This window comes from Trifolium pratense, linkage group LG1, assembly GCF_020283565.1.
Source record: "Trifolium pratense cultivar HEN17-A07 linkage group LG1, ARS_RC_1.1, whole genome shotgun sequence".
Taxonomy (NCBI): domain Eukaryota; kingdom Viridiplantae; phylum Streptophyta; class Magnoliopsida; order Fabales; family Fabaceae; genus Trifolium; species Trifolium pratense.
The window spans coordinates 37,445,637-37,465,890 of NC_060059.1; the positions used below are offsets into that span (position 1 = coordinate 37,445,637).

The 20,254-nt window shown below is 32.9% G+C and overlaps 1 protein-coding gene across 2 annotated transcripts; it reads right to left on the bottom strand.

The window, feature by feature from the left end:
* Positions 1 to 13,066: 13,066 nt before the first annotated feature.
* LOC123914319 lies at positions 13,067 to 19,678 on the bottom strand. Of its 2 annotated transcripts, none has more exons than XM_045965435.1 (4): positions 19,531 to 19,678; positions 17,281 to 18,311; positions 16,944 to 16,980; positions 13,067 to 13,472 (listed from the first exon to the last, which is right to left on the bottom strand). In XM_045965435.1, exons 2-3 carry the CDS (start codon positions 18,168 to 18,170, stop codon positions 16,944 to 16,946), a joined length of 927 nt encoding a protein of 308 aa, XP_045821391.1. In that variant the 5' UTR covers positions 18,171 to 18,311; positions 19,531 to 19,678; the 3' UTR covers positions 13,067 to 13,472. The 2 variants fall into 2 exon arrangements, with proteins under 2 accessions (XP_045821391.1, XP_045821382.1); XM_045965426.1 differs by having other exon boundaries at positions 19,490 to 19,673.
* Positions 19,679 to 20,254: the final 576 nt, after the last annotated feature.

The window sequence follows — 20,254 nt, forward strand, 5'->3', positions numbered from 1 at the left end:
CTTCATTCTTTATATGAGATTTGGATCAGATCTCCCTGCTGCGACGGTGTCTGCTGCAAAATTTCAACCTTAAGATCAATCTAATGATTGATATACTAGAGATCAAAAATATGATTTATTTTGAAAATAAAAAACTATACTCACCCATTGCCAATAAAATTGCAGTTACTCAAAAGCTTTCAAGTATCAACAAATATAACAATTGTTCAACACAAACATTTTAACCCTTGAAAGATCATCTTTTTCATCAATTAAAACTGAACAATAAACAACATTACCCTCATCCCATCAATCTTTGTCACATGCCACATAAACCAAAGTAAATTTAACAACACAAAAACAATCCGGACATAAAAAAACGCAAATTGCCTTAAACTCAAAAGCTAATTTGGTGTTATGAAGCTTAATAACAGATAAAAAAAGTGTCATTCTTTAATCTTTGTATACATAACAAATGTAAATATAGTTGTTGGTTTCACTTTCACATGTTGTGGTATGTCATGCAACAACTTGTAATGTTATTGAATTTTTTTAAGGATATCTTAGGATGTTTTACTCGCCCAAAATTATTGTCTTTCAATTTCATTTTCTTATCTTAAATGGAAGAGAAAAAAGATTCACATAAAAAATAATAATGAGGGTAAATATTAATACAACATTTTTCATTATCAAATATTAAAAGTACATAATACTACTAACTTAAGCGAAAATAAAATACTACAACACTTTTTTTAAAAAAAATACTACTAACTTAAGCAAAAAATACTACAATATTTTTTTAACGAAAATACTACAACATTGATTAAATTATAAAATATTCTCTCACATATCTAATAAAATAACAACAATCATAACTTACTTCTTCTTACTACAATATTCATATGATGTTTCATCTCACCTTTCGTCTTATACATCCGTATACATTCGTGACACTTAATCTTTCCCTTATTAGTACTCTTCATGTGATCCTTAAGTCCTCTTTTAGAAATGAATATCGCGTTACATTCGTGGCATTTAAACTTGTTGATATCATTTTTAGTATTACCGTCTGTAACCAAGCAACTAGCCAATGTCAAACAGTTACCCATGTTTAGAAGTTGATTTTTATTTTTTCTATGTAGAGTTGAGTCTTTTTTATGGTTAATATGTGAAGTTATCTGTGCTATTTTTATAGAGAGAGGTAATGCTAGATTACTTTAGTTATAAATCTGTCATTAAATTTGTCATTAATTATCAACATTAGTTCTCGTCCATATTCAAACCTGTCAAGGACTTTGCAACATCATCGAGCAGATCATGAGCAGCTTGGAAAGAAACATGTTGAAAGGGAACTCGAATCTTTGCTTACATATTTTGGCCTTTAATTTTCTGAATGATGATGCAAGAGAAGAGAAAAAGAATCAGAATCTGATCTATATCTCTATTATTATATGAGGACATTTCATCCAACATGGAAATGAAAATCTGAAAAACTTGCTCTGAAATATAAACACAAATATATATATATCAAGAGATATTTCTGATCTGCCTGATGAATGAGATTGACGGAAGTTTGACATACTACCTCTTGTGCGTAGTCAGGGGTGGTGTGGTTTTTGTTATGTTACAGCGACATGCGCTGCTTTTGAAAGTTTAATTGTCATTCATGTGGGTCGACCACGACGACTGAAACGACACGATAAATCCAGACCCGGAAAGGAGAAGGGCCGGTGGTGGGCATTGGGGAAAGTCGGGCCGATCGGCTGTCTTCATTCCAGCAACAAGAAAGAAGAAGAACGAAACGAAGTGAGAAGCCGGAGGGCTGGGAAAAGAGTCGATATGCCGAATTTTTCAGTAAAAGAGATTGTCCATTGTGACATTTATGTATAGTTTAGTAATTCAAAAGACATTGCACAATAATAATATAATAATGTAGTATCTCATAATAAACTATGAAAACTTTCAACTGAGAGAGATTTTAAAATGAGAGTGTTAGAGGCATAAATATCAACCATTTGATTAAATAAATGGTTTAGATTAGATTGTAAATTTAAGTGAGTTATTTCATTTCATTCACATTCTTTTCGACGTTTCTTCTTCTTCTTCTTCTTCTTCAAATTCAACGTTTCTTCAACAATCAACATCTTGTTCAAATTCACCATCGACAATCAAGATCTTGTTCTTCAATGTTTATTATTTGATTTTGAGCTTATGAATTAATTTTATATATGGTTGTATTTTGTATTTGATGGTGAACTCTACCTATAGATATTTGTATTTGAAAACTGATGGATTGTATTTTGTCAGCTTTGTTTGAATTTAAACATTTGTTTGAAAACCATTCTCTTTTCTTTTATGTATGGTGTATGGACGATTCATTAGTTATTCAATGAATCTGAAATGTAAAATTTTACTTATAATTAAGATCGAAGGGAGTATAAGTTTTGAGTTTCACCTTTAATTTCAATAATTTGCATAACTGGTCGACCATATTTGTTTAATTTGTACCTGTCTAGATTAAATCATTTCGCAATCACTATGGATCGTACTAGTGTTTTCTGAATCATCCGGGTTTGTCCAACCCTTATACACCCCCAGTTCATGACTTCATGAACCATTTTATATGCTTTGAACTTTGAGACTTTCTTTTGCCACCCTATCTATTTTCTCAAGCGCTTTACGAATTTACCAAAATATCCTTGTCCGTTACTTATGTAAGAGACGACATTTACTTCGAAATATGGATTCTTATAAACCTTTGTTGCTGTCAAGGACTTTGCAATGGAGCAGATCATGATTCATGAGCAGCTTGGAAAGGAACATTTGAAAGGGAATTGGAATCTTGCTTACATATATTGGCATTTAATTTTCTAAATTATGATGCAAGAGTAGAGTAAGAGGAATCAGAATCTGATCAATGATCTCTATGACTCTATTTATGAATGTATTAATTAGAAATATCCACATTAGTAATACATATCTAAATAAAATACGTTCTAAAGAATTCACCTTCAAAACCTTACTCACAATTATTAATGATGATGAGGAAAATAAAATCCCACACTTAAATGTTTGATTTGATAATATATGGATGAAAATACTCGTGAGACAGATATGAGGTTAAGTAACTTATGTTGAAGAAAATATAGATCTACATATCGGTACATGTTGGTTAAGTGACTTATGTTGAAGAGAGAAAAAATCACATAAAAAATAATAGTGAGAGTAAATATTATCACTACTAGAAAACTCGCTTTTAGCGACCGATTTAGAGACCGATTTTCATCAAAATCGGTCTCTAAATCCATTAGCGACCGACTTAGCGACCATCTAAAATCAGCATCAACAACCCTGGTCGCTACTCCGTTGTGACCAAGCCAGCGACCGAATTATAGCGACCAAGTTAGCGACTGATTTTAGAGACCGAAAATAGTGACCGAATTTAGAGACTGGCTTAGAGACTGCATTTGCGTCGCATTAGCCGACGCTATAGCGACTGATTTTGTGACTGATAGTAGCGACTGATTTTGTGACCGATTTGAAAATATTTTCTCTGTTCGTTGCAACCGAATTAGCGACGCTTTGTGGAAAATTCAGTCTCTATTTCGGTCTCTAATGAATTTTATTTTTTTATAAATTATTATTATTTTATTTTTTGGTTGATTTTATTATTAATTTACAATCACAGAAGCAATTTTTTGAAACTAGTTTAATATTGTATCCCTAAAACTATTTCATACGCACCAAACAATTAAACATGCACAAAACAATATGAACATAATATATTTATATTTAAGTATTCCCAACTATTTATACATAATACATAATCAATCCAAAAATAAAGAAGCAATTCATCTCCTTTACAAAATTCCAACTACCCTGACAATAAACCAACTACTCAAGCAATACATTCTGATATTCTGATTAACAATCAAATGGAAAAGAGACAATCCAAGGCACCCAATCAATCTTAAACAAGCAAACTATATACAAATGAAGAAAAGGATCAAAAAGCATCCAGCCAAACTCCTTAACTGATCACGCAGCTGATCTGGAAGAGTCAAACCTATACATAAGCTGAGATAAGCAATCTGCCTGTGACAACATCGATACCGCAGCACACCAACAGGTTCCACAAAACAAAAATTTCCAGCGAATGCTTTTTAAATGGTGGTGCCTTAGGACCTCTCCCCAATGCCACTATCTATACTCATGCACCAGAAGCAAAAAGCGTTTCCAGCCCATGCCGATCCGGACACAACATTTTTGAGGTACGACCCAGGCACGAACAAAAAAAAAGACGCAGCACGTGGACAAGCAATGAGCATGAGATACGACCTGCAGCTAGAAACACATAAAATTTGTGAATGTGTAACTATGCAAAGATGAAGGATCACAGTAAATTTTACACAACAGATAAAGGACTAAAATTATATTTTAGCCAAAATGAAATCATTGTACAAGAGATATACATCATCTAATGAAAACATGACTCTATATAATAAAAAACTAATAGCATAAAATATTGATTAGAAAACATTATACCTCCAATATTTGGTCAATCTGCATCATTACAATTTGAAATATTTGTGTACCTTTGAAAAGATCAATGGCTAAAGTTATATTTTAACCAAAATATATCATCATGCAAGAGACATACATACATCATCTAGGATGTTAAAGTAACTAACTACATTCAAACCTAAGTTAATTGGGATCCTTCATTACATTTTACAAGCCTTAAATATCCCTAGCAAGCTGGCATGTAATTTGTAACCAATCTCTAAAACAATTATACTGGAACAAGCTTTGGAAACCAATCTCAGCTAGAGAAAATGTACTTATTAACCTCGGCTTTCTGCTAAACTCCATAAACAAACCATTTTTCATCAACTTCAAGTTCAACAACACCTTCATCATGGATCTTCACATTTGAATGATACGTATTAGTAAACATGCTAGAGCCTGAATCTCAATATTATCATTCACAAAAGTTAAGCTAATTCATTTTAGGAATTACCTTGTAACAAGAAAACATATTCATCATTACAGCTCCTTAATTTCCATAATTCCTTACCACTGATATCCAAGTACTCAGACTCAATTCTCACTGCATCACAACATTGGTTCCCTACAATTTTGAAAGAAAATAAAGGTCATCCATTGCAATAGCAGACTAATATATAAGTTAAGCAAAATAAAATGAAATCAACATGAAAAAAAATACTATTTAAAGTTGAGAACTCATTACATAGACATGTTTCGATCTTCAATCAACTCAAGTCTTATTCTTGCGATGTTGGTGTGTGTGAACAAACAAATATGAAGGAGTGGAGGGGGGGGAGTGTCATTCAGTTCCGTCTATAACAAAACAAATTTAGAAGCCAAAGATTGTGGAGTATGTATGCTACTCCAGTTAGTGTAGCTGACTTACAAATATTTTATATAAGTGAAAAAAATAAATGTCACTATCTATAATATTTTGAAAAGATAAAGCAATGCAATTATGCTGATCATAGTCAACAGAAGAATATAAGAAAGAGGAGTTGGAATTGCAACTCCAACAAGTTCAAAACTAATTCCAACCCAAAAGGATTCTTGTTTGAAAGTAACAAAACTTGTAGATAATTTTTTATATCCAAAGTGCAAACATAAAATTCTCAAATCAAGCAGTGAAGTATGAAATATGAATAATGTTACCAACACTAAATAGCCTCCATTAGAAATATTGTAGCATTAAATTAGAGAAGAAAATTTGCTTATCATTGGTTGAGTTGAGAACTTGACAGCAAGAATATAAAGAAGTTGATTCCAACTGTCATATTTTTCTTTTATTTCACCTCATAATAAAAACTGTTCTCACTATATATTAGCCTCCTAATCATGATTTAGGTAATTGTTTACGCAAGAGTTTCATAAACTTAACACGAATATTAGCTATACAAGTAGTGTGAAGTCTTGTTAACATACCAATCATGTCATTTTGATTTAAACCTTTTCTTAAGCTTAAAATTTACTCTAAAATGGCATTAGAACTCTGATATTTGAGAACTCATCTTGAAGTTTATCTTATTTCAAACATGATCTGACATTAAGTAGAATCATTACCTCAACATGGCGACAAAAATCACTTGAAGCTTGCATTATGTCGTTGATGCAATCTGAAATCACAATGAGTGAGAGCTTCACTACTGAAACAACGAGTGGAACAGGGATTGAAGCCTTCGAACAGCCACTGAAACGTAATCATGATTCATGACTATTTCGAATGACGACTGAAACAGCGAGTGAAAATAGATAAATATAGTAAATCATCACTCTTATGGTAACCATGGACTAATCTAAATTTCCAACATCTAATCAAATATGAACTACTAACAAATTAAGAGCTGAGAATCAAAGGATTGTAGTTGTAATTGAATCTATGAGTAAAAAACCCTATAATAACAATTAACAAGTAATCTAAAATGTTATAACAAATAACCTTAAACAATTTACCGAATCCAAAGAAACCCCAAATTAAAAACACATCACCCAATAACCTAAAAAACACAAATTTCATCTTGAAAACACTAATCACAAAAACCCAATACATGAAAACAAGTGTAGATTGAAGGGTAGTTATAAATTATAAAACTTATCGAAACTAAGAGATTGCGATTGAGAAATAGAATCAGTACATGTCGACAGCTTCGAACTGATAAATAGAACCGGTGAATGAGAGATTGAAGCTTTGTGAGAGGGATTGAAGCTTCATGACTGCGATTCAGAGATTTCACTTCGTGAATGAAAGACATTCAATGAGTGATTAGGGTTCGAGAATGAGGGGGAAAGAACAATCGTCATAATCGATAAGGGTTTCAGCTTCGTGACTGTCGAAAGGGTTTCGTGACTGAGGGAAAGAAAGCAAAGCTTCTGTTGTTAAGGGAATGAGTTTTCCCATATGGGAAATTTAATTAAAAAAAAATTGCAAAATAATTTGATTAAATTTTTTTTAGGTGATTTGTAAAAAAAAATCCTCAGCGACCGATTTAGCGACCGAATATTTTTGACTTTGGAGCTCAAACTTTTGGTCTCTAATTCGGTCTCTAAAAGCGACCGAAAAATTTGGTCGCTAACAATCGGTCTCTAATTCGGTCTCTAAATTACTTAGCGACCGATTTAGCGACCAATTTATTTTTTAACTTTGACGCTCGAAATTCAGTCTCTAATTCGGTCTCTATAGCGACCGACTTTTTTCGGTCGCTAAATCGGTCTCTAAAAGCGCATTTTCTAGTAGTGTATAATACTACATTTTTCATTATCAAATATTAAAAGTACATAATACTACTAACTTAAGCGAAAATAAAATACTACAACATTTTTTTTAAACGAAAATACTACAACATTGATTAAATATTAGGCAATTCAATTGCTTCAATTGAATTCCCTTGATTTTTAAATTTCATTGTTTCGATAAAGTTGTGAAATTCCATCAATTGTAAAATTCTTTGTTTGGGTAATGTAATTAAATTTTCTTCATTTAATTTTATTTCTCTTAAAAAAATCGACCCTAGACCCAAAAATCCGCCGAAAAACTAAAATTAACCGTAAACCCAAAAAATCGGCCCAAAACCTAAAATCGACCGTAAACACAAAAAATCGGACTAAAAACCTAAAATCGACCAAAAACCCTAAAATCGACTATAAACTCTAAAATCGGCCGAAAACCCAAAAACTCAGTCGAAAAACTAAAAATCGACCCTAAACCCAAAAAAAACGGTCGAAAAACCTAAAATAGGCCAAAATCCCAAAAATCTACTATAAACCCTAAAATCGGTCGAAAACCCAAAAATCGACTATAAACCCAGTTTTCGTCCGATTTTTTGGGTTTAAGTCCATTTTTGGGTTTAAGTCGATTTTAGGGTTTATAGTCGTTTTAGGTTTTCAGCCGAGTTTTTTGGGTTTAGGGACGATTTTAGATTTTTCGGACGATTTTTTGGGTTTTCAGCCGATTTTAGGGTTTATAGTCGATTTTTGGGTTTTCGGCCGATTTTAGGAAGTTTATAGTTAATTTTTGGGATTTTTTCCGATTTTAGGTTTTCGACTGAGTTTTTTGGGTTTAGGGTCGACTTTGGGTTTTTCAGCTGTTTTTTCAGGTTTTCGGTCGATTTTTGGATTTTCGGCCGATTTTTTGTGTTTCAGCCGATTTTAGGGTTTATAGTCGATTTTAAGTTATTCTGCCAATTTTTTGGGTTTTCGGCCGATTTTTTCGTTTATCGTCGATTTTAGGTTTTTCGGCTGTTTTAGATTTTTTCGATCAATTAGTAATTTTTAAAAGTTTATAGAGAAGAAGGAATTTCAAATTCTTTGATTTTATGTGTCATTTTGAAATTCTCTAAATTTAACTTGAACAAAATATTCATAAATTTCCATCATTTTGAAAATTCTTCAAATTATCATCCAAATAATGGAATTCACCTCGAATCATTTGAATTCCCTCAAAACATTACTTTACCTCAAAAAATTCATCCATCCAAACACACTCTAAAGTTGTTGTTTCGGTTTTCAAAGTACAAGCCTCCACTGTGAAATCTAAGTCTAGATTCATGACTAGTGAGAAAAATGAAGCGAATTAGTGTTTTATTTTGTTATTTTTGAGGCCGATTTGAATTTTTCTTGAAAGCTCCATTGAAGCTTCATTTGTGTTCACCGTGTAGTTTCTTCATAAGGTTGAAGATGAAGGGAGGTTGAAGACGATGACGTGTCAGTGCGTAATTAGCTCGAATGGACCGGCCCGTATAGCACGATTTTTTTCCGGGAATGAGCCTTGAAAATTCTATCCCGAATTGTTTCTAGGCATTTTAGCCCAGCCCGATAAAGCCCGTTTAAAATATGGGCTAGCCCGAATGGGCCGCGAGCCCGCATAATTTTTTTAAAAAAAAAAATAAGTAACTTGTTTTGGATGATTTGAACTTAATTTGTAAGAGTTTCTTTTGCCGCCCTACGAGTTTTTCAAATATCATCCGCTACTTAACTAGCGGACGATGTATTTTCCAGACGCGCGAGAAATTCGTAAGTAGCGGATTAGTAAAAATAGGGCACGCGAGAAACTCGTAAGTAACAGATGAGTAAAAATAGGGCGAGCGAGAAACTCGTAGGTAGCGGATGAGTAAAAATAGGGCGCGCGAGAAATTTGTAGGTAGCCGATGAGTAAAAATAGGGCGCGCGGAAATTATTGATCATATGACTTGATTAGTTTGTTGCTCGTTGTATTGATTACTTCGTACTCCTTCGTGACAAAAAAAAGGTTGTTTAATGATTTCTCATGTGCTCTGTTATGATTTATATTAATTTGAATGTCCAATTTTGATATATTCAACATAGCGTAGTAGTTTTTTAGTTATTTATAATGTTGAGTTTAAGCACTAAAAGTAAAAATAAAAAATTGGGCCGCTCGAAAACCCGACAAACCGTACCGGGCCGGGCTCGGGCACTAATTTGTGTAGCTCGTTTTTTATCCAGACTTTTTAGTCCGGCCCGACGAAGCTCGAAACCAGACTAGGCCGGCCCGAAACAGCTGGGCCGCCCGTTTTGAGAGCTCTATATATACATTGATGAATATGATTTGTATCTATAGTACGAAAAATAAAATGTAGATTGGAGTACATGGCTTTCTCTTCGAATTATGGATTCTTATAAACCTTTGTTGCTGTCAAGGACTTTGCAATGGAGCAGATCATGATTCATGAGCAGCTTGGAAAGGAACATTATTTGAAAGGGAATTGGAATCTTGCTTACATATATTGGCATTTAATTTTCTGAATTATGATGCAAGAGCCAAGAGTAGAGTAAGAGGAATCAGAATCTGATCAATGATCTCTATGACTCTGTTTATGAATGTATTAATTAGAATTATCCACATTAATAATACATATCTAAATAAAATACGTTCTAAAGAATTCACATTGAAATTCAATTATTGGTTTGATCATCTTTAAGAATGATCAGTACTTATCGCATTGTAAAAAGAAGAAAGTGGGTTTAAAACTAGCACCTAATGATCGAAATTTCAGAAGTAGCTTTTATTTTTCCATGATAATTTTGTATATTTTTAACATAATAATTTTATTTAGAATTTGGTTTGTTTAGTAAACACAATATATCATATGAATTTCAACATTCAAACATCCAAGAAAGACCGTACAAAGAATTACTTTTATTTATTTTTTGGACAATAAAAAATTACTTTTATTTGAAGAACTAGAAATTTAATATTAAAGTTCGTGAATATATTGTGAAATTTTTTTTGAGCTATTGAGCAGTAGTATGCTCTTTATTGAGTAACATTTTTGTATTGAATATTTTTTCAGTCACTTTATAGCTGAGTTATTATTGTTTGTACGTATTCGAAATTTTTTTACTAGATATATATATTTTTTTACTAAATGTTTGTATTTGAAATTTGAAAACAATAGTTACCCATATTTCGATTGCATTTAACAATACTTTTTTAAGGCTTAAACGCTACTTTAAGAATAAAGTTGAAAATAAAACATTTAAAGTTAAAGTTGGTTAATATTTATTATTTTATTAACTTAATTATCACTTTTAAGTTAAAATATGTTTGGTAAAATATTTTTATAAGAGTTTTGATATTTTAATGCAAATTTATAATAAGCTTATAAAATTCATGTATTTTTAATATAAAGAAATGATACTATCTAGAGGCGTAACGTTTAAAAGATAATTATTTTAATAATAACAAACTCAAAAAACGATGTAAATAATATTTGGATAAACATTGAAAAAAGATAATAATAACAAAGACAAAAAAAGATAATAACAAATTATTATCCTAATAATAAAAAACTTTAAAAAATAATAATAACAACTTAGAAAATATATTTATCATAAATTCTTTTTTTTTTTAAAGTCATTTATATTGTGTTTTCTTCATTACATAATAGACACTTCTTATTTTAAGAACTTTGTCAAAATTGTATTTGGTCATTCCTTAATAGAAATTGAGAAGTAGAAAATAAGTGTCTGTTTGGCCCTGCTTATTTTTTACTTCTCTACTTCTTTTAAGGAGAAGTATGACCAAACACAATTTTAATAAAGTTCTTAAAATAAGAAGTGTCTTTTTTTAATGAAGAAAACACAATATAAGAAGAAGTATGGCCAAACACAATTTTCATAAAGTTCTTAAAACAAGAAGTGTCTTTTTTTAATGAAGAAAACACAATATAAGTGACTAAAAAAAAATTACGATAATTATCTTTCTTAAGTTGTTTGTTATTATTAGTTGTTATTATCTTTTTTAAGTTTGTTATTATTAGAATAATTATCTTTTAAATTTAGATGATAATAAATTGGCTTAAATATGAAAAAGGTCCCTGCAGTTACGGTTTGTTTTGATTTTAGCCCATGCAAAATAAAAAGTTTGATTTTAGTCCCTGCAAAATACCAAAACTTTTAAAAAGGTCATTGAGGTGAATTTTTGGCTCACATGTCAAGTAATTGATGATTTGACAAATGCTGACTAGAATTTTTGACGTGGAATTAAGATGTCATTTTCATTTAAAAATAGAAAAACAGAAAATAACATGTCAGATTTAAAATAAAAAAAATGAAAAATAGAAATAGAAACTTAATATACTTACAAAAAAAAATTAATACATTAGATTTTAAAAAAAATTATCAAATAGAAGAAAGAAATCACGCAAAGAAGAAAAATGCAGAGAAGAAAAACGCAAAGAAGAAAGGGGCAAAAATTAGGGTTTCTGAATCAAAGTTGCGATTGAAGACCAGAGTAAATCGCACAAACTCAAGAAGCAATCTCAGCCTTCAATTCCTACACGAAACCGTACGCGAAGAACAGATTCAATCGCAGTCGTTGATTCTTACACGAAATTACGAAAACGAAATTGAGTTGAACAAAAACAAACAGTAGAAGAACTCACGAAGAAGAACTTTGCGATTTGAAGAAGATGAACAAGTTTTTCTTCTTTGCGTGTTTTCTTACTTTCTAATGATAATTTTTTTTATATCTAATATATTTTTAAATCTAATATATTAATTCCACGTCGTCAAAAATCTTAGTCAGCATCTGCCAAATCATCAATTACTTAACATGTCAGCCAAAAATTCACATCATGAACATTTTTAAAAATTTTGGTATTTTGCAGGGACTAAAATCAAACTTTTTATTTTGTAGGGGCTAAAATCAAAACAAGTCCAAGGACATTTTTCATATTTAAGCCTAATAAATTTATGATAAGTTTTTTTTTTTTTTGACAAAGTTTATGATAAGTAGTTTATGACAAAGTTTACAAGACATCCGGGTTTAAAATAAAGTAAATTAAATTATCGTTTATGATCACTCTTCTAGCTATTATAGTTAATGTTAGTAAAAAATACAAGAGAGGACTATCTAGGTTGTGCCTCCCAATGTTTAGTTTTTTATTCAATTTCTAGACAACAAACATATTGTCTTTTTATTTTTCATTGTTATTTATGAATATACATAGCATAACAATTTCATCATTGTATTCAATTCTTTTGGATTTTGGAGTAATTCATTCAAAATATATTGTGACTGTGTATCTAATTAATTAGACTGTGTATTAAAGATGCACCATTCCCCCATTCTTACGACTTCTAGCAAAAACCCTCCAATGGAAAATGATTAAAGAAACCAATTTAACTGATGATAGATGAAACTAGACAGCCTCCACTACGGCAAAAAGAAGACGATTGACAACACGATGCCATTACGGTGGCGATGGACTCCTAAAGGGATCTTCCCTCTTCGCTCTCCGTAAAGATTAATCTATAAGCTCGTGAGAAAAAACAGTTACCAAACAACTCCACGTTGATCATACAAACTTGAACATTGTCCATAATTTTTATAAACAAATTTTACCTTGTCAACATTTGTTCAACCTTATTCCACCACAATAGAGGCAAAATTTTGTTAACATGCATAATCTTGATAGCTAGTTTTCTGGACATAGTGAAGATGCTTAACTCTTCAAGTTGAGCCAATTCTTACAAAGGTAAGAATCATGTACATTCTCACATATGAACTCATGTGAACTATATATAAAGATCATAAAAAACATCCATTAGACCTATTTTTATCATACCACAATCAGTTAATAATATGTACTTGAAAATAAGATTTTAAAATGATCATTATTGCATAAGTATGCAGCACAATTCTTGTGATGAGGTTGCCCATGATTTAATAAAAGGGCAACAAATTGCTAGCATACTTTCTTCACTTAGTTTCGATAAGTGAATGTGATTTTAAAACTAATCATAAAAGAAAAGAAAACGAGTATGTGACCAAATGGAACTATCAAGTTCATAAAATCTTCCAATCAACACATCTCATTGGAAGTGCAATAGTTGATCAAGATGTAGTAAATTTTGCATGAATTAGGAGGCTTTCTACTTGTCCATTCCTCATTCTGTGCTGCTTCGATCCATTCATGTTGCTTGCGAACCTAGACAATAATAAGTAGTTTAAAGGTAATGGAACGAGAAGTTCATAACACCGAAAACATCGATTTTGACATCAAATTGGATGATTAATGCAGTTCAAATTATATGGTTAATGAGTTGTGATAGAGACTTGAATTGTGTAGTGGGCCTTGATTATGATCCTAAGCCCAACGTAAGTGTGAGAAAGGAAAGAATGATGAGGTGGCAAGTAATAGTCACTATATAAAGAGTAGCAAGAGAAAAGAATAACTTAGCCTAGTTTTTCAGTTAGAATTATGGGATCACCATCTTGGTGATTTGGAAAGCTTTTTAGCTTTTGGGGCTGATAGCTACTGCTATCAGTTTGTTACCCTCTTATTTTCTTATTTCGCCATTGCTACACATTGTAATTGTTTCCTTGTTTCATTAATACAATTGCTATTTCCCTTTTCATAAACATTTTCTCTACTTTGGTGATCTGAATCCTATCAATTGGTCCGACCTACCGGATTCGACGAGGAGCCAGTGATGGAGGACGTTTGGACTATGAAGAAGCAATTACCAAATTTCATGGGAACCGATCCTGTTGGCTGGATCGCTTCGGCTGAAAGGTTCTTTGAGGAGAATGAAGTCCCTTCTCGCGATAAGCTTCAGTGGGCTTTTATGAGCATGGAAGATAAACAAGCGATGATGTGGTTTTATTATTGGTGTGAAGAGAACCCAGATGCAGAATGGGAATCATTTTCCAAGGCTATGATCGTAAGATTTGGAACACAGAGTGAGCCATCACAGAAGTCGTTGCCAGAAAATCAAGAAATACAACTAGAATTGGGGAAAGCGAGTGAAGCAACAGAAGACGTTGTGTTACTGGCGTTTTCTGACGATGGAAGAGAAGTGTATGTAACAAAAGCAGGAGAAATGTTCAACGAAGCTTTGAGTGAGACGCAAAGAAGTGAGAATGAGCGAGTGATAGTTTTTGATTCACTACCGAAACCACCACCGAAGCCGCCGGAACTGCAGAATATCGGTTCTCTTGTTGTGATACCAGATCGGGAATCATACATGGAAGCAACGGGGACCAACATCAGCGGATTTTCACCCACACTAGCGTCCTTTACGGAGCCGCCGGACGAAGCAACGCCGTGCACGTCATTTCCTCCACCAGAGCCACCAGATCTTTCGTCTCCCTATCCACCTCTACCAGAGTTGACGAACTCCGGCCAATCTGCGATGGCCTTCTATCGGATAGCTCTGCTACCAACGCCATCAAAACCACCGGGACCACCAGACGCAGGTTCACGAGATTTTTCTCGTGCACAGAAACCGACATTACCGGCCAACCTCAACGCGGTGGGGAACATCAGAATTTCAACGGAGTTATGGGAGGCTGATCAGGTATGTTCCGTTGTTGTTGAGAAGATTCTAGAGAAAATAGGGGTAGAATGGACACTCTGTAATTTGGGTATGATTTTAGACCATACGAGTCAAGGTCAACTTAATGTTAGTCTATTGGGAGAGACATTGGAAAGTTGGACTGAATTTAATGATATGGGCTTGTTTTTAATGTTTGACGTAATGGGCCAAGCCTACATCTGTTTGTTGAATTGTCTCTTATCTTCGGTGGCCAAGCTATTTCAGAATCAGGTTCAGGGACTTATTAATATTATTATTAAGTTAGAAGCATGTGATCATGTTCTGGTTGTCTCTACAGTGGACGCATATTCCAAACTAGGTGACTATGTTGGGAGGGTCTCTACACTAATGGACACGTATTCCAAATTGGTTTATGTGGATTTTGCTTTGGGGGTCTTCAAAAAGTGGGAATTCATTGGAGAATTCAAGGTTGTGAATGCACACTATAAGTTTAGTGGGAATATTACTAGAATTCCTTCATACATACACAAAGAGGGTACAAATGGCACAACCTTATTGTGTGTTCTATGCTCTTTCGTTGTATTCTTTTCCTCCAAGACTTTTGGTGGAATATCAAGGTGTGTCCTATATAGAGAGGTGGCTAATCATATGGACAAATGTAATAAGTTTAGGCCTTGTACTAATTTACAGCAAGTGATGGTATGGGGGCCATTTATGAAACTAGTTGAAGTGATTATCGGTAGTAACCTTGCAAAGGAGAAGGAAGAGAGTTGTAGTTATTCTCCACTTTGTATTGAAGTTCTGACTACTAAAGGTTCTGTGGTGGGTGGAGGATTGTTACCAAGGTCAACCTTTATTAGTGGGTTTGCACAACAAGAGAGGAGGATTTGTGTTGTTGGAGATGGAACTACCATCATAACTGTTGGGGGTGCTCTCATGAATTTGAAGCTGAGAGAAGCATTTTCTGGGCGTGTTTTTGCGTTTATGATGCTTTCTCAGTCCCTGATCGGATGTGGGAATGTCTTTAGAGTTCTGGAACAAATCTCAGCTCGAGCTTATGCTTCATTCCCTAATCTGGGGATTGATTTGGAGGCTTCTTCTTACTCAGGTGATTTTACAAATGTAGTGATGATCAATTCCATTAAGAAAATTATCATACTAACGAGCTGTGACTGGAAAAAGGAAGTCACTTCATTGTTGTTGGCTTTTTACATAGAAATCTTTGCTATAGATGATTCAACAAAGGGGGCTGCTGTGTTACTGGAAATTGCAGAAAATGCAGCAATGAATAAGTATATCGTGAGATCTTTGTTTGATACAAATGATTGGCTGGTAATGACTTTTGATGAGATACTTGCACAATTTTGGAACACGTTGATGGGGAGTATAGAAGAAATGAAGACCGGGTTTCCTTTTGGCATGGCGTCATTGCGTGCATTCCGACAATGGGACCCAGGAGAACTAAATCTTCCTATGGCAACTGGAACTTGTGACTGCTGCTGGAATTTGATTATCTTTTATGGATGTTTCAACTTTGTATTTGATAGAGGCAAGTTGGATAGATGCAAATTTTCAACCTTGAGGACAAGGTTGATTTGAAGGGGTCGGTATTGATAGAGACTTGAATTGTGTAGTGGGCCTTGATTATGATCCTAAGCCCAACGTAAGTGTGAGAAAGGAAAGAATGATGAGGTGGCAAGTAATAGTAACTATATAAAGAGTAGCAAGAGAAAAGAATAACTTAGCCTAGTTTTTTAGTTAGAATTATGGGATCACCATCTTGGTGATTTGGAAAGCTTTTTAGCTTTTGGGGCTGATAGCTACTGCTATCAGTTTGTTACCCTCTTATTTTCTTATTTCACCATTGCTACACATTGTAATTGTTTCCTTGTTTCATTAATACAATTGCTATTTCCCTTTTCATAACCATTTTCTCTACTTTTGTGATCTGAATCCTATCAAGTTGTGTCACTATGTTATAATCATTAATCATCCACTGATCATGATTATCCACGTTTGAACTACGTTAACCATCCAAATTGATGTCAATTTTATGTGTCAAAATATTGTTTCTCTTTATACCATAACAAAATAGCAATTATTAGGCAGTCAACACGTACCTACATATCATGAAAGCGGGAATGATGTCTCCGTGATCTGTGAATAAAATCATCAAAATAATAAATCAATCATATCAAACATATCATCTCAAAATCACTCATCCTCCGTCTAAACATATCATCTAGCTCCAGAAAAACATTCAGCTTTATTAGTTCTAAAACTTTTCTATCATCGTATCAATAGAAACAATGAAAATGTTCTGCATAAAAATTCTTAAGCTTATAAATTGTCAGACCTTACCAACTCAAAGTAAAGACATGCGATGTAAAAAAAACGTAATATTAATATATTACTACAATACAGAAAAAGTGAATAAAGAAGAAAATGTCTATGCACCTGCGATAATTACTGTTACTCCTTGAGGATCTACTTGTGTTAACAACCTCGAACGGAATATCGTCTACGAAAACATCACCATAATCCCCAGATGCTATAGAACCTTCATCAGAATTTGAAGTGTCATAACTTAAACGGTGATTAGCCCTTTGTGCATCATTGTTTCTTCTCCTTCTTCTATTTCTAGAACTTCTGAAGTTGTCGAAGACCTGATACAAAATACAAGAGGTCCACCAGTTTCCGTCGTCTCCAGGGAAGTCATCGTACTCATCCCGACCATCATCATCTCCATATTCAATAACATAATCTCCCAAAACCATCCCCCGCGGGATTTCCGAATGGATAGTGCTCAAAACATCGATAATCTCAGAGGATTGCTGAAAGTTCTCCCAATCAAGCAATCGAGCGGGATCAATTTTCGATGGACACGCATGAGGGTGTTCAAGTTGAGCATGATTTTGTAGCTCCAAGTAACTTCCCATGAATTTACATTTCACCTCATCACAACAACGCTTCTTCTCATCAAGGTGCGTCCTAGCTTTCTCGACCACAATCCACCCAGATACCTGACCTCTACACAAAGGACAAGTTAGATTGCATTGACCATCTTCTGGTGCCACAGGCTCTCTATTTTCAACCGAAGTTGCATCAGACACCGGAGAGGATGGCGCACCGCAGGCAGTTTTAAAACGATCCAAACAATTTGAATGCAGTTGATTTGTGTCACAGACTAAAGCACGGCACCCTTTATCATAAGATGAACACTGAAGAAGCACACTATTATGAGGAATATCCAAGCATATTGGACAAACAATATCGTCCCAGTCGATATTCAATTGAACATCCTCCATGTTGTTTACGCTAGTTCGACTATTACTATCAAGAGACATGGAACCGTTAAGAGGCCCCGTACAGCAAACTGGTATTTGTGCTAAGTCAATGGCATGGTCCTTTATTATTCAATTATTAGAATGTCAACGAAAACTTGGAAATGTATAAATCAAACTTTGTACTGAGTTTTAGCAACAAACCTGAAAGAATAAGAAATAAAAAGAAAAATTAGTACTTCAGAATTCAAATAACTTGGAACATTTAAGTGTAACTACAAACAACACATAAAAACCATTTGGATTTTGAAATGTTACTTCCAAACATCATAAATATTTTCAGAAAATTGTCCCTGTGAGCATAATTCAGTTGATAGGACATTGTAATATGCAGGGTTGGAGTTCGATTCTAGGATTCTCCACTTATTCATCTAAGGGGTGAAACTCTAGCCACTAGGCTACTTGACCCAACAAAAAAAACTATATTTTGAGAAAATCATTCTACTCACTTTAAGTACTAATGAATACAAATTATTGGTTTAATTCATATACACCGTTAGTGTAATGAGTTTTTAGACTGTCAATTAATCATAACGGTCAAATCATTAGAAATTGACTTTTTTCATAACCACTTCCAAAATACACACATGATTGGTTGCGATGTGTCGCAAGTGTAATTTACACTGACGGTGGATGAAATTAAACTCTACAGAAGATAGATTATAGATACATTTTCTTGTTCCTCAATGAGATTACTATAATATATATAAAAACTCAAAGTTAACAGAGGTCAACAGCAGTCCAAATACCGATCAACTAACCAATAAATCGATACACAAACACAAACCAAGGGACACATAAGTTCATAATAGCATCAAAGGTATCCATCAGTTAAATTCTACAATCAAACATATCATCCAAATATGAAATTTTATAAAAATAATGACAAGAACACCTATCTACATCAGTATAGCACAAAACACATCATCAAATAAGTCTAAAAAATCACATAAATTAACCGATAACAAAATGAGTAATTCAAATTAAACAATCTATCAATAAAAAAATTAACTTACAACATAATAACAACTAAATAAACTTCAAGAATCCTTCCTCCAACATCCAATTTTTCCCAAAAATAAAATATAAAAAAAACCCAATTTTCAGTACCGAATAAAAATGATCAAGTTGACCAATTCAAAATAAAGAGTATTCACCTAAAAAAATCAAATAAAAACACCTAGAAAACCAAAATTGAACATGACCCAGAAGAAAAAAACTAAGACCCAGTTAAGAACAAACAAAAAAAACCGAACTTGAGACAAAAAAATGAATAACTGCATTGAAAAAACATAGTACAAGTGAAAGTAAAGATCACAAACCTTAAACACAAGATTTGATAAGTGAAGAGATAAACATAAACCTCGTATCGATGGATTGATGTTAGTTAAGATTTGGGTGGAAATGGATTATGCCGGTTTGTGAGGATTAGTGAAAGTGGGTGGTTCTCTCTCTTTCACTTTTTCTTCTTTCCCTTTTGCTGAGTGCAATTGCTCTAATTTTTTTTAATTATTTTTTTATAAAGTTAAAATAGAGATTATTAAGAAGACATTAATACCCTTTTGTGTGACTTTCTACTATTCAATTTACATTACATTTCACAAGGATAGTTTTTTTTTTTTTTTTTTTGATAAATTTTCACAAGGATAGTTATTATGGTCAATTCCGTGATATACACTTTATTTTCAGTTTTAAACTTTATTCATTCATTCAAAAGAATAAATTATAAACTTATTTTTGGTAATTAGAAATTCACAAATAAATAAATTGGGAATTTTTATATTTTTGTGAGCGTTGGGATAAACATCACATTTTATATATTGGAGTTGATATTTGAACCCTTAATAGTGTAAACTAAATCGTATATTTTGCAAGATTTTTCTCAATTGTGGATCATTAGTCCATTTTCCATAAATAAAAAGCATCAAATTTGTCATAACAATGACGAGTAACTTTTTTCTCTTTTGTAACAAAAAAATGACGAGTAACAAAAAAAAAACATTTCTACGAAAAATTGAGTATTGTGATGAAATGATAAAATATTTCACCCAGTGTATTATAGTTGACAAATTTAATTTCTTTGTAAA

Bases quoted from the DNA above. Each gene is read 5' to 3' on its own strand.
- LOC123914319 (XM_045965435.1), bottom strand. From the start codon at position 18,170: ATGTCTCTTGATAGTAATAGTCGAACTAGCGTAAACAACATGGAGGAT. The intron at 16,981-17,280 runs GTGCATAGACAT...TTTTATTCACAG, and splicing joins AGTAACAGTAATTATCGCAG to ATCACGGAGACATCATTCCC.